This window comes from Muscardinus avellanarius (genome assembly GCF_963383645.1).
Source record: "Muscardinus avellanarius genome assembly, chromosome: 15".
Taxonomy (NCBI): Eukaryota; Metazoa; Chordata; class Mammalia; order Rodentia; family Gliridae; genus Muscardinus; species Muscardinus avellanarius.
Window position 1 is genome coordinate 88,202,339 of NC_137801.1, and position 14,777 is coordinate 88,217,115.

Here is a 14,777-nt window from a genome sequence, read left to right on the forward strand (position 1 = left end):
AAGGTGATTCTTGTAACCTTGGAGAAAGGCTCTCAGTGTTGAGGACGTGCTTGTAATCACCAGGTGATTTCCCCTGAGCCATCTTTGTACATTTCTACAGACGAACAAGTGGCTTCCTGTGTAAGGGCCAGAATGTGGCCAGCGGAGGGTGGAGAAGCCTGGATTTCAACCCGATGACCCCCAAGGGCTCGCGGCACTTCCAGAGAGATCTCTGTGTGGAAAAATGGAGGAGCGGAGACATGGTCAGAAACCACCTGCTGGCCCAGAAAAATAAGGACCAGGCTGAGCAGGTCCTGTTGTCATGGCAAACAGCACGGGGCCCCTCGTGCTTGAGGGCCCTTCTCCTGAGGTCATAGCAATGCGTGGACCCAGACAAACCCTTCGAGGGAAGCCTGCCCGATGCAGCCTCACACTGCAAACACTGCCGTGCCTGAGCCCCACACCTGCCAACCAGGCGCTTGACGCCATGGCGGAGTCCACCGGCCCTCGCGCTGTGCCCAGGTGCAACGGCAGCCAGCTGGACCCAGGGCTGTCAGAGGCAGGGCCCTCTTCCACGGGACCACACGCTGCACGGAACCCAGGAGCAGCCAGGATTTTTCTTGGCCCTGTTTCTTCTCTGAAGTTGGAGGGGGAGCCAAATAGTGGCTGTCAGAAGATATCTGAGTCAGCCTGACCCACCGGCCTGTTCTGAAAGGTGCAGATCCAGAGAATGCTGTGAAAAGCTGAGGTTTCAACAAATGCTATCTATCGTTTTACTGCCGGGGATAACATCCGCGGCATCCAGGACAGGGGGTGACCCTCGGCGGCCGGCCCTCGCTGCACCTGCCTGCCTGCCTGCTTGCCTGCGCATAGCCCACACTTCCTGCTGGTGGGGCTCCGTGTTTCTGGTCAGTACCCTCGAAGGGCAGGCACTCCGAGGCTGGGGGGTTGGTTGCAGTTCGTTGGCATCTCCTCTGGCCACCCTCAGGCACTCCCACGTTCAGGGCACCTCCGTCCACTCTCTGCAGCGCCCCAGGGAGGCCAGGAGTGCAGGTGGCAGTGAGCAGGAGCAGGCTCTGGTGGAGGCAGGCCAGGCTCCTCGCCCCGGAGCAAGGGCGGAGCTTCAGCACGCAGTGGGACGCCTCGCTGGGGTTCCCGATGGCTGCCTGGTTTACGTCAGGCCTTGGCTCTGTCTCGAGGTCTGGCTGATGCCAGGTAGATGAGGTGGTGTCGAACCTCCCCGAGGAGCCGGCCTTGGGACAAAGTCTCCAGCATCAGCAGGAGGCTCTGCCTCCTTCCACTTTCTTTTAAAAATGTGCACGCGTTTGCGAGGCCGCCGCGTTTTCTTAGGCAATCGTTGGAGACAATTCCTCGGGCGCCTTCCAGCTGGAGTCGATCTCCAAACAGCAACAGCAGCTCTGTGCTGGCAGGAGAGGAGGCCAAGGCGTGTGTGCTGATAACCTTATCATCAGGCTGCATCGCAGCTCTCCCCTGAGACTTCCTTCTGCTCCAATTTTGCTCAGATATTTCTTCGGCCAGCTCTGTCCTTCTGGGTGGGATTGTGGGACACACGAAGGAGAAGCGGGACAGTGAGGGCTGGAGCGAGAAGCTCTTCATTGATGGTGGCAGGGCCCGAGGCCCTGCTGCGGAGACAGCCCCGAGGAAGCAGTGAGCCCAGGAGTGATACCATCTGGTGCTGGCATCACGGAGACCAACGCAGAGGGCACAGACGTGGCTGTGGGCACCCAGGCACCAGTGCTACCGAAGGGCTTCTGGATACCATAGAAGGGCCCTGGGAAGGTTTGGCTGTGCAGGGCTGAGGCCAGCAGCTCGAACCCTAGCAAAGAGGGCAGGGGCCCAAGTGCTGTGCGGGCTCCAGGCCTATTTGTGCGGACCGCGAGGCTCTGGAGTCACTGTGTGCTGAGAATGTGACTAGCTTCCAGAGGCCAGGGCAGCGCCCCAAGGATCCCCAAGCAGGCAGTGCCCACGAGTGCCTAGTGAATCACGGCGGTGGGTGGGTAGGATGGGGAGAGAGCTGGAGTCTCTCAGAATAGCTTTCAGTACAAGGAAAGGGAGGGACAGTCAATACCGTCGTCCCTCAGTGTCTGTGGGGGACTGGTTACGGGCCCTCCTGCCGATACCCCCATCTTTGAATACTCAAGTCCCTTATGTAAGGCATAGAATTTGCATCTAGCATGACCTCGGTGCACGTTAATCACTTCCAGATTACTTAGCATTCCTAGTATGGTATAAATAGTTATTACACTGTACTGTTTAGGAAATAATGACAAGAAAAAGGAATCTGCATGTCCAGGACAGGCACAATTTTCTCTTCAATCTCCAGTTGGCCGAATCCCTGGATTGGGTCCACAGATGAGGAGATCTGACCCCTCAGGGGTGCAGTCCCAGCAGAGCCCTGACCATGACCCCACCCACGCTAAGCCGAGAGGCACTCCTTCCTTGAGAAACACCTCTCCCATTCACACAGAGGCAGAAATGCGAGGTCCAAGGCTGTTTACTCCTCGCCCAGGTGATCTCGGGAAACTCAACGTAAGCTCGTTTGAACATGCAGAAAGAGGCCATGCGTAATACAACTATCAGCAGTCTCAAGAACTTGGTTGACTTCATCAATCCTTAAGGAACGTGGAAACCGAAGAGCAGCTGCCAAAGCCTGACTCTAATGACAAATCTGAGATGGCAGGTCGGGCTCCCCGCGGCCAAACGAGAGCCGTGCAGCCAGCATTCCCAAGCGGGCAGGTGAAGGGTTTTCATCACACCCAAGTGAAGCCAGTTGGATTCTCCACTTACACACTGAGATTAGAAGCCAAAACGCAGAACATGTGTCAGGCCCAAAGAGCCAGCCACTGGGAATCTCACACAGCCGTGTGCCAAGAGTGGGCTTGGCTTTGCCAACTCCCATCCCAGCCGCCCCTTGACTCACCAAAGAGGTACTAAGTGCACCTCACTTTCCTGGGCTGGAGGGGGGCAGAGAACCAGCAACGGGGAAACAGCAGGAACCATTTCAGAGGGTCTAATAGGAAAAGAAGGGTCTGGCCTAACTGGAGGACCTCCCACTACGGCAAGCGCCAGTGCACCAGCACACACCGCTGGGTGGATCAGAGAGACCTGTCCACGGACCCCGGAGACGCAGGGAAGGACCCGTCCAAGTCCACACGGTTGCAGAATCACAGATTAGATTCAAACTGTGTTCATCCCATCAGGGACAACTCAGCTATTTTCAGGAAAAAAAGGGGCAGCTCAAGCCAACCCAATTTGCAAGTGGCACGGTGACATGGCGCGGGAGCTTTGGAGACAGTCTTGGGGCTCAAAGCTTGTTTTAGCACGTAGCCTGGAGCAAGTTACTTAATCCCTCAGGTCTCAGTTCCTTTCCTGTTTTATTCCCTCCTTTTGGATTAATTTGCTGTTGATATAATTCCGTTTTAACCACTTATTACCTGTAACTCTGTCCTTTTATTTTAGTGGTACCCTTAGGATTCATGGTACAGGTGGAGCACCCCTGATCCAAAAATGAGAAGTTCAAAATGCCTCCCAAGTCTGAAGCTTTGAGCATCGAAGCTCAATAAAACTTCTGACGTCAGAGCACGTCAACCCAGCAGTCTACACAAATGTCCCCAAGTCCCGAATCTTCTGGTCCCGAGCATCTTAGACAAAGGTGTCCTGGAGTGCATCTTTAGCTCTCCTTTCAAGTGATGCTACACAACTTCACGTGCACTGCGAGACCCTGACAGCAGAGCACTTCTCCCTCCCGGACGCCGTGCCGCTGGCATGCATTCTACTTTAACGCATGTCGTAAACCTCATGTTGCATGGTTATTATTTTTGCTTAAACAGTCAATTAACTCCTAAAGAGATGTCAGCACTAAGAACAAACCTTATAAATGTGTGCATATTCTGGGTGCTTTTCACCCTTGTATAAACCCGTATTTCTCTCTGATGCCCTTCTCCTTCTGCCTGAAGAATTTCCTCCACCCTTCCCAACAGTAGAAGCCTATCAACCTCTACATGTCTGAAAGTGTGTTTACGATAACTGCTTTTGAAGCGTAATTTTGCTGGATCTAGGATTCTGGAATGACTTGTCTTGACCGCTCATTCCTTGCTGTGGCCACGTCTCCTCACTTGCCTGGCTTCCTTTGAGATTGGCTGTTGTTCTTTTATTTGTTCTTTGTTTGCTTGCTTGTTTCTTGGTATTAGAGATCGATCCCGGGCCATTTTACCTCTGAGATACACCCCAGGCCCAGCCCTATTTTATTTCATTGTTTTTGGAACAGGTTCTCACCCAGTTACCACGTGCCGCTGCCTCGAACCTACGATCCTCCTGTCCCAGCCTCCCAAGTACTGGGGTGGCAGACCTGTGCCACTGGGGCTGGAAAAACATTTCTAAGGTATTCCAGACTGGCTGGTGGGAAAAGGCACGATTCCCAGTCCTATTGGAGCACCAAGGCTGCTCCCCTAATCCTTCTGGGTCTTTCCTTAACTTTGGGTCATGCACTAATCTGTGCTCAGCTGGATATTCAGGGGAGGGCTGCTGCAGGTCTCCGAGTCTTTCTCTTTGCACCGCTCTGTCCTGGGAGCTCTGCGTGCTCTGGACCCCGTGGATGCCCCGCTCCATGCCTTCAGCTCAGGAGGCTCACGGCAGTAATCGAGGCACCTGCCGTCGATTACGGCAGTAATCGAGGCAGCCGTCAGGCTCCTGTTGTGAGGCTCCTCCCTTTCTCAAAAGACCGCCGTTCCTCGTTGCCTGATGTCCAAATCTCGCACGCTGTTTCTTGCATGTACAATGACCTCTTCTGGTTGTTTAGGTCCAGAGGGTATATTTGCTGCCCTTACTCCAAGTTGGCCAGAAGTCCCCTAATGCTCGTGCTCCTGCGTCTCGGGGCCCTGGGCTCCAGACGCCCCGTGCCGCGTCCCTCTCACGATACCTGGCGCATGGTCCCACAGGTGGAGAGAAGTTAGCAATCCCTCACAGCGGCTCTGACCTGCAGTCATTAGAGCCAACGCCGTGCATGTGTGGAGAGGAATTAAAAAGCTCCAACCAGTACAGTTGACTTCATAATCAGCGTCAGAGGGAAATTCCACCTTGTATGAAACCTCACTTACACTGGGCTTTATACACAAAGGGTGACTGCTGAGCTGAGAAGGTCGAGAGAGTGAGAAAAGACAAACCCTGAAACCGAAAGCAAAGGAGTCAAAACACTGAAACACAATTCGTTTCCAGAGCTCCGCTTCTGTCTGTGCGCTGTGTCATCTACTTCACCAACAATGTTCTTTAAGCTCCGAATAATACTCTTGCGACGTTCAGCCTGTCACCGAAGAACACAGAGCTGCCCAAACTCCTGGAGAGTCAGCCAACCCAAGACCGCCTCACGGTTCCTGACGCCGTGATAATGTTATTAAAATCAGCCACCGAGTGTTATGGAAACCTCAATTTGCAGAGAGAAACAATCTCCGAATCCAAAGGATTCCACAGAGAGTGCAAGAGCAGTGTTTCTGGAATGACAGCCCGCGCCTAGAGCAAACCAGGGGGACTGCTGCACGTTCACCCCTGCCCCGGCCAAGGCACGCCAGGCAGCCAGGAAGGAACGGCCGCTTCTGTGCATCAGGGCCTAGGAGAAAACTAAAGGCTTTGTCTCCTTCCCATTTCCAAACGCAGAACGTTTTTTATACTTTTATTGGTGTTGTATTGAGACAACGCGGCAAGGTCCAGAGTGATACAGAGACCCATGCACACGGCACTGGCGGTCTCCCCCCGCACCCCCTGCCCCTCCTGCCTCCCCACATGAGCGAGGCTGGCGGTGTCGCCTTCATGGATGGACGCGTGTGTCCTTCCTCCGTCCTCCTCCCTCCCTCCTTCCCTCAGTCCCCTTCCACGTGTTCTGGTTTCGGTTTTTCAGTTTCATGTGTGTATATTTGTAAATAATGGGTTGTAGTGCAAAGAATACTTTACTTGGGCCCACGGGCAAGAAAATGTGAGAGCCGCCACTGCAGACACCTGAGAGTGCGCGCTCGGCAGCTGGCGGGAGAGGAAGTGGGTATGGCCTTGGTTTATGGTGCCCGTGGCATCTAAGAACTCGATCCCCGGGGAAAACGTCAAAGGCATGCAGAACAATCAGACAAAAGCTACAGGCACTAGAATATCTTCCACAGGGTGGTTTGTAATTGTGAAAGGATTCTGGCACAGCCTGAGAGCGGACTGGATGAATTACGGCACACCTGCCTGATAGGACTTCACTCACGGGAGCCAGCGAAGCTGTTAGGTGAAAAGGGGAAGTTATAATACTCACACACACACGCACACACACACACATGCATGCACATGCACACACACTACAGAGAAAAAATAGGGTGCTTCAAATGGCCAATAAATGCATGAAAAAATGCTCAACATCACTGGCAATCAGAGATACAAATCAAAACTACCCTGAGATTCCACCTAACTCCAACTAGAATGGCCATCATTCAAAACCAAACAACAACAGATGCCGGCGAGGATGTGGAGAAGTGGGAACTCTAAGACATTGTTGGTGGGATTGCAAACTAGTGCAACCACTTTGGAAAATGGTATGAGAATCCTCAGAAGAATGGGAATAAACCTACCATTTGATCCAGCAATACCACTTCTGGGTATCTACCCAAAATATAGGAAGCCAAACTACCAAACTAATGCATGTGTATCTATGTTCACAGCTGCACAATTCACCATAGCCAAACTATGGACCAGCCAAGATGTCCATCAACAGATGAATGGATTACAAAACTGTGGGATATGTACACAATGGAATTTTACTCAGCCATTAAAAAAACTCAATGACATCATTTTCAGGGAAATGGATGGAACTGGAGAACATTATGCTAAGTGAGATTAGTCAGTCACAAAAAATAAGAAATCAGATGCTTTCCCTAATATGTGAGAGTTAGGGAGAAATGGGTCATAGGAGGAACTCTAGATGAAAAGGAAATCCTATAGAGGAGCAAACAAGACAAGCTAAAGGAGGAGAAAGGAGAGGGAAAGAGGAAAATCTCTAAAACACATAATTACTTAAACATATCGAAGTCAACCACTAAGCCAAGCAAGGGAAGGAGGGACGGGGAGGGAATGGGGCGGGAATTGGTAGGGGTTAAATCAGTGAAGTGTACATGTCTGTACACACAAGTTCTTTACCCCAGTATGATGTATGAATATAATGCACCAATAAAAAAATTTTTTAAATAGGGTGCAAGAAACAACCATCTCTGAGTATACACTGTCTTCAGGCCAGAAATGGTGGCACACATTTGTAATGCCAGTACTTGGGACCTTGAGGCAGGAGGACCACAGGTTCAAGTCCCACCTCAGCAACTTAGTGAGACCCTGTTTCAAGAAAAATAAGGGCTGTGAGTATAGCTTGGAGGTAGAATGCCCCTGGGTTGAATCCCCACTACAATAATTTTTAAAAAAAAGCTTGATTCAGCCAAGAAGCTTCCCTTCACAGGAGGTGTCATGCGAGGCAGTAGCAGCAGACGTTAACGTCAGCAGTGAGGAGAACCAGGGTTTCAAGCCAGTCATGGCGGTGCACACCTGCAATCCCAGCACTTGGGAGGCTGAGACAGGAGGATCACATGTTCAAGGACAGCCTCAGCAACCAGGTGTGGCCTGATTCAAAGTAAAAATAATAAATAAATAAATAAATAAATAAATAAATAAAGGACTGGGGGTGTAGAGACAGAATGAGGAGACAGAGATGCCCTTGGGCTCAATCCCCAGTACCACAAAGAATAAGGCACACGATGAACATTCACAAACATATCAAGGTCAACCAGTAAGCCAAACATGAGAAGGGGGAGGGGAGGGAGGGGTGGGAACCGGGGAGGGCTGGATGAGCGCCGTGTGCAGGTACGCCTCTGCCACCTTGTGCTCTATCAAGATGCCTGACTACAATGCACCAGTAAAACACTAAAAATAAATGAATAAATAATAAAAACGAGGAGGAGAGGAGCAAGAGCAGGAACTAGGATTCTAGGAACAAAAGCCTCTCCTCTTCTCTGTCCCCAGCTCCTCACCCAGACACATGACATAAGAATTAGTTCCTAACTAATAAGCTGTCAAGCGGACACCCTCATTCTGAATGCAAACAGCCCACGGGCAACACCAGCATTTCTTCTCTCCAAAAATAAACAATAAAGCCCTAAAAATAAAGTATTCAGGACAAAAGCAGTAAGAATGAAACAAGCAAAGACCAGCTTGGCAGCTGTGTGGACGGATCCCAAGTTCTAAGGTGGAGAAGACGGGCAGGCGCCCACCCAGCCCCCCAGCCGACCCTCTGCCCCTCCCTCGGTCCTCAGCGGCACACCGCATCCCCCACGCGGTGGCCAGCCTCGGCCGTGGAGAGCAGACGTGCGCTGTGCTTGCTGCCCTCCCAGTGCAGCCTCGGGCTTCTCCCTTGGCAAATAGCAGCCAGCGACAAGCACAGCTGGCAGTGCCCTGTGCCCTGTGCCGAGGGCTTGGCCTCTATCTCTACTCGCCACCCGCTGGGTGTGACCTGGGCCCGGGGTGCCGGAGTGCCGGCCGCGGCTGCTGGAGGGCAGGGCCATCTCCCTCTGGGTCCAGCTCGGGTGTTCTTTGGCCAACCCTGGCCTCTCCTGCCTTCCCACTGGGACGCAGCCCCTGCTGCCCCGGGCTCCCTTCATGGGCCACACCCCACCTTGTCCCGTGTGCAGGTGCCCGGCTTGTGGTGCTGAGATGTGATAAGAAGCACACGCGTGGTCTTTGTCGTGGTTTGAAATTCATCCTCGGACCTCACGCTCCTAGACCGCCATGCTGGGAGGCAGGGCCTGGGGTGTGGCCTTGGGGACTACAGCTGTCCCTCGCCCCCTCCCCTGGCTCTGCCTCCTGCTCTCGTGCCCTGAGGACCTGTAGCTGGCCTTTTGCTTGGCATCTGGTGTAAAAGGGCTATCTGTATGGCTTGAAGTCTCCAGACTCAAATAAATCTGCCTCCTCTAAGTTGTGCCCATCAGGTATTTGGGGTCACGGCGGTGAGTGTGCGGACGGATACAGTCTTCTTCCCCTGTCCTGACACAGAGCTCCTAATATAATATGATTAACATTTGTCTGTGTATATTTATGTTTATGTTTGTTCTTTTCTCCCCAGCTTCTGACACAGAGCTCCTGAAACGTGTAATGCCCGGCGTGGCTGGCGTGCTAAGCACACCTTCTGGGCTAATGTTTGGTCTCTGACCCTGGATCCTGACATAAAGATCCCTAGAAATTTCCTTGGCATGAGGAGCCTCTTGTCTCCTAAGGAGTCGATGCCTAGTGGGCTCCCGGAGAGCTTCAGGGTGAGGGCTGCTCACCAGAAAGACCAAGCCGTGATGAGAGCTTGGACTGCGCGTCCTACCTCCCATCCTGCAGGATGGAGACTGGGTGAACGCTCAGTCGTGCCCCGTGACACAGGCTCCATAAAAACACTGAAATGTGTGATGAGAAAGCGCCCAGGCCGGGGCCCGCGGCCCCACCCCGCGGGGACGGAGACCGTGTCCACGAGCCTGCGGGAACGCCGCCTACACATCCCTCCTCAGTGTCCCTCCTTCACAGTAAACAGATAAACGTGCTTACCGAGTACCGAAGCTGATACAGAAAAGGACTGAACTAGTTTTTGTGGCTGCCACCAAGCACCCGAGGCTGAAGATTTTATGGAAAGAGCTTATTTAGCTCAGATTTGAAGGTTGAAAGTCCAAACTCTATGTGAACTTTCTATCAGTTTGGCCCCGGGTGAGGACCGTCTGTGTCACTGCATGGTGGGTGACATCACAGAGCGGGCGTGGGAGGGAGGCCAGCAAGCCACACGCATGTGGACGGGGGTCCCGAGGTGGGAGCCAGAGCTGCGGAAGGCAGTCGCTAACCCAGCCCTGCAAGACCGACCAGCTCTCAAGAACTATGCCTGGGCACATCCTTCATGGCCCCGATGTCTCTTAAAGGCCCATCCTCTCAGTGCCCCGGGGACCCAAGCCTCAGCACAAATGCTGGTGGGGCTCAAGCCACCGCAGAGAGGACAGGCCCAAGGAGGAGGAGCAGACGGCCCGCAGGTGGAGGCGTCTGCCAAGGGTGGAGACCCCATCCTTGATATATATAAAATATATATCATAAAATATATGTAAAATCCCAAGCCCACGGTGTGCTCCTCCCTGCCAGGGTCCTGACCCTGCCGCCAGGTCACCTCAGGTCCCGCCTCCCACCTGCTCTACCCCGTGTCCCGGGCTGTCCCCGGCTGACCAGCTGAGTGTTTGAATGGACAGGCAGCTCCATCACCCGACTCGTCAGGTGACTAAGGAAGGCCCCTGGCCGCCATGGGGAACCAGGGCTCCTGGCCCAGCTGCACCCCAGCACCAGTGGACACTTTATCCTCCATTCTCTCTCTTTCCCCCGTGAACCCCAACACGACGGCCACAGGAACAAGGCACACGTATTCGCCTCCCCACTGCCAACACGGCCGCACCTCTACTCAGGCACCTCGGGAGAAGTCACAGCCGCTTCCCGATGAGCCGCTGTTCACGGGCGAGTCCCTGCGGCCCTGAAGTGTGCTGCCCCCCCCCATCCAATGGGGCCTCCTGGCCCTGCTGCAGACTGTTGGACTTCCAAGAAACTCATCCTTCCCCTCCATTTTCTAGTTTCCCTTAACTCCTACATTCAAGCTAAAACTCTTCCTCCTGCCTTTTAATCCAGAGCTGCTGGTTTTACACAATTATTCAACCACGTTCAGCCTCAAATTCAGACCCAAGGTGGGGGCAGAGGCGCATGCCTGTTGGTCCAGGACTTGGGAGAGTGCTTGTTGAGACAGAAGGATCAGAGGTTCCAGGCCAGCCTCAGCAACTTAATGAGACCTTGTTTCAAGATAAAAATATAGCCGGTGTAGTGGCCCACACTTGTAATCCCAGCATCCGGGAGGCTGAGACAGGAGGATCGTGTTTCATGGCCAGCCTCAGCTACACAGTGAGGCCCTTTGCAACTCAGTGAGACCCTGTTTCAAAATAAAGAATTAAAAAATAGGGCTGGAGGTATAGCTTAGAGATAGAATGCCCCTGAGTTCCATCCCCAGTACCACAAATAAATAAATAAATAAATAAATAAATAGGCGTGTAGCTCAGAGGTAGAATGTCCTGTTTCAATCCTCAGTACCACAAAAAACAAACAAATAACAAAGTACAAATCAGACCCAAGCCTCAGTAGGGCCCCCTCCTTCCATCCTCCAGGGTGGGGTCCCAGGGGCTGCCGTATCTGGTCTGCAGTCACATGAAGGGGCGTCCCCGGGGGTTACTGCTGGGGTGCCATCTGGGCTGAGCCCCGGGTGCTGCCGCTCTGATGCCTGCCCCCAAGTCACAGGCCCCCAAGTCACAGGTCTGTAGGTTCTAGCCGCGGAGCTCCACCCGGGACACTTGCCATCACCTCTGGCCCCAAGAGGGTAGCGAGGCTCCCTCCGAGCCATGCAGGAACCAGCCCCATCCCAGAGGCCCTCAGAGGGGCACAGCCCGGCTGGGCAGCTTCCTCGCCCACACATTTCCTTCTGCCACCCACCAAGCTCCAGCCTTGGGGTTATTTCCTGTGCTCTCCCCAGGGCTCACACCACCGCAGCAGAGTCCTGATCATCTGAATGCCAAGTGCCAAGCCACCATCACCACCCAGGCCAGCCTGGGACCTCCACGGCCAGGCGCCGCGGGCCAGGTATCTTGAACGTGGGTCTGCCTGCGTCCTTGTGGCATCATGTGCAGAGCCCACAGAACTTCTTAGTGAGTACCCAGGACCAGGGCGGTCAGAATCCCTCGGACGCCAAAGCCTCGCCAGCCCAGGAGGCGGCTCGGTGGGGACCCGCGGCCCGCGCTCACCATGCCTCCTGTGCACTCACGGCAGTCCTGGAGGCAGGCCACGTTCTGCCAGGTGCTGTAGGCCTTCAGCCCGGCCACCAGGGCCTGCAGCGAGCGGCTGTTGGCCAGCTCCTTGCCCTGGAAGACACCTTCATCCAGAAGGGCCCCCGCGTACCTGAGAACAAGCAGAGCTTTGATGAGTGTGCATTCTCTCCTGGAAGCCTGTCCCTCTTCTCTGCCCCAGCCAGCGGTTCTGCTGGTCCACGTCCACCTGTGCCCAGGTCAGCATCTGGCCTGGCCCCTGCCCAGCGCCCACCCTTTGGCCATACTCCAGAATCACTTCCTCCATCCTGCATGCAAAAAAGCGCCACGGGCCTTTTTTTGTATTTTTTAAATTTTCATCTGAACACTGCTTCAGCTGCATAACAACATTTTAATATTTTTTAAAGATCTCAAAATATTTTCTAATTTCCCTTGTGATTTCCTCTTTGATCTAATCTATGAATTGAGTATGCCATTTAGTTTACAAATATTAGACAGTTTGTTTATATATTTTCCTGCTAGTGATTTATAATTTAATTCCATTCTAGTCAGAGAACATACTTCATCCAATGTCAATCATTTTAAAATTGACCTGATCTTAGTAGATCTTCTGGGCGGCCCTGAAAAGGCTGTGTTGATGGGCAGCTGTCCTCTAAGAGTTCTTCGGGCAAGTTCATTCGTGTCATTATATCATCTGTGTTAGACACCCATTGTACCATTACTGGCTTTCTGTGTATTACGTCAATTCTCAGAAGCGGTGTCTGCAGCTGTTGTTTGGATTTATCACCTTCTCCTTTGGTGCTGCCCCTCAGCTTCAGGAACCTGAGGCTTTTTTATTGAGCCTACACATGACCTAATTATTACATCTCCTTGGTGAGTAGACCGTGTGGTCATTAGGACACGTTTCTCTTTTCTCTGGTAATATTTTCCCTCTGACTCTACTTTATCTGATAGCGATATTTCCGCTCCAGCTTTCCTATGGTTAGGCTTGGTAGCTATAAACTTCTGGATTGTTTTTTCTTGTAACTTGTCTGTCTTTGCATTTTAGGTGTGTTTCTTGTAGACAGCGTCAAGTTGAATCTTGATTTTTAAAAATCACCTCTGATAATCCCAAATTAAATAGGGCTGTTTAAACCCTATATGTATATCTGTATATATACATCATTCAAACCTAATATGTATTAATTACCAACATGAGTGAGTTCAAAACTACCATCTTGTCTTTTTTTCTCTTTATCACATAAACTTATTTATTTTGGATTCTTTGATTCTTCCTCCCTCCACTCCTGTCTTCCTTTGATTAACTGGGTAAATTTTAGTATTCCACTGTTGGCTTTTTAAATATGCTGCTATTATATGTAGTGATTATCCTAGAGTTATAACACACATCTTGTGTGGGGTAAGGGGGGTGTGTGTGTGTTTGTGTGTGTGTGTGTGTGTGTGTGTGTGTGTGTTTGTGTGTGGTGCTGGGGATCGAACACAGGGGCCTTCTACCTCCCCACAGACCTGTCTGTTTTTATTTAGAAAGAGTCTCCCTAAGTTGCTGAGGCTGGCGCTGAACCTGTGACCCTCCTGTCTCAGTAAAACATGCATTTTTAACTTTCACATTTCCCTCAGACAGCGTTATACCACTTCACAGATAATACAGGAAACATAGAACAGCACGATGTATTTCCGTTAGATTGTACTACTGTTGTGATTTTACGCATAAAGATATAAATGTGAAGAGAGATAGATAAACAGCTTAGAGAGATGTGTCGTCTGCATGTTATAAACCTCATTGCTATTTTTGCTTTAATTTTTCCCTTATCAACATTAGTGGGGAATAATGCATTTGCAATAAGCTGCGCTCATTCAAAGTGCACCATTTCAACAGATTTGACAATGTACACACTCTTGAGAACGAAGCATTTCAACCCCCCCAAACTGCCCCACACCCCATGGCCCATCCCCTCCTGCCTCATTCTAGCACCCATTTTTGTTTGTAATACTGGGGATGGAACCCAGGGGCATTGTACCTCTGAGGTACACCCCCAGCCCTATTTTTAGTTTTTATTTTTTGAAACATGGTCTCACTGAGTTGCAAAGGGCCTTGCTAAGTAACAGAGACTGTCCTGGAACCGCGATCCTCCGGTCTCCGCCTCCCGATGCTGGGCTTACAAGCGTGCCCACCACGCCCGGCTGCCCACTGTCCTTTCTTCGTCACTGCCGGTCAGTCGTGTTTTGTGTGAATGGCACTGTCCAGCGGGCCCTGCCCTGTTTGTTAACCAGCATGTGCTTTGCTGTCCACCCGTGTCACAGCGTGTCCTCGTAGCTGACCTTCTTATTGCTGGCTGGCATCTCCTTTTAGTCAGCGCACAGATCCTATTTCATTTCCTCGTTCAGTTGTTGATGATCACGTGGATGTTTCCAGTTTGGGACTATTACAGATAAAACGTCAATGAAAATTTATGTGCAAATCCTAAAGGAAGCAGGTGTTTTAACTTCCCTGGAGTGAATATGTACAAGAGAAATGGCTGGGTCATGTTAACTGTTTGAGAATCTAGCGCCCCATTATCCCAGGCAGTCACGGTCCCACCTTCCCGCCGTGGTGTGAGGTTCCCCCTGCTCTCCGCCATCTCCCTGTCGGTCACTACGGTGGACGTGCGATCGTATTTCCTCCTGGTCTGCATTTGCAGCTCTCTAATGGCTAATGATGGTGAACACCTTTCCATGTGTCTTCTGGTCAACCATTCACACATCTTATCTTGTTAATTGCTTACTCAAATCTTTTGCTTACTTTTTTCTGGGGGGCTTACTAGAGATCAAACCCAGTGGCATTCCATCTCTGTGCTATATTTTTTATTTTGAAAAACGGTCTCAGTTGCTGCGGGCCTTGCTAAGTGGCTGAGGCTAGTCTTGAAC

At 51.8% G+C, this 14,777-nt stretch overlaps 1 protein-coding gene across 1 annotated transcript in view; it reads right to left on the reverse strand.

The window, feature by feature from the left end:
* The window catches only part of ACOXL (acyl-CoA oxidase like), a gene marked incomplete at both ends in the record, with an annotated part of 233,611 nt that overhangs the window by 92,410 nt on the left and 126,424 nt on the right, over positions 1-14,777 (reverse strand). The window contains one exon of the mRNA XM_080711449.1: positions 11,853-12,006. Within this exon, the coding sequence (XP_080567575.1) occupies positions 11,853-12,006 (154 nt within the window). The remainder of the gene's footprint in view (positions 1-11,852; positions 12,007-14,777) is intronic.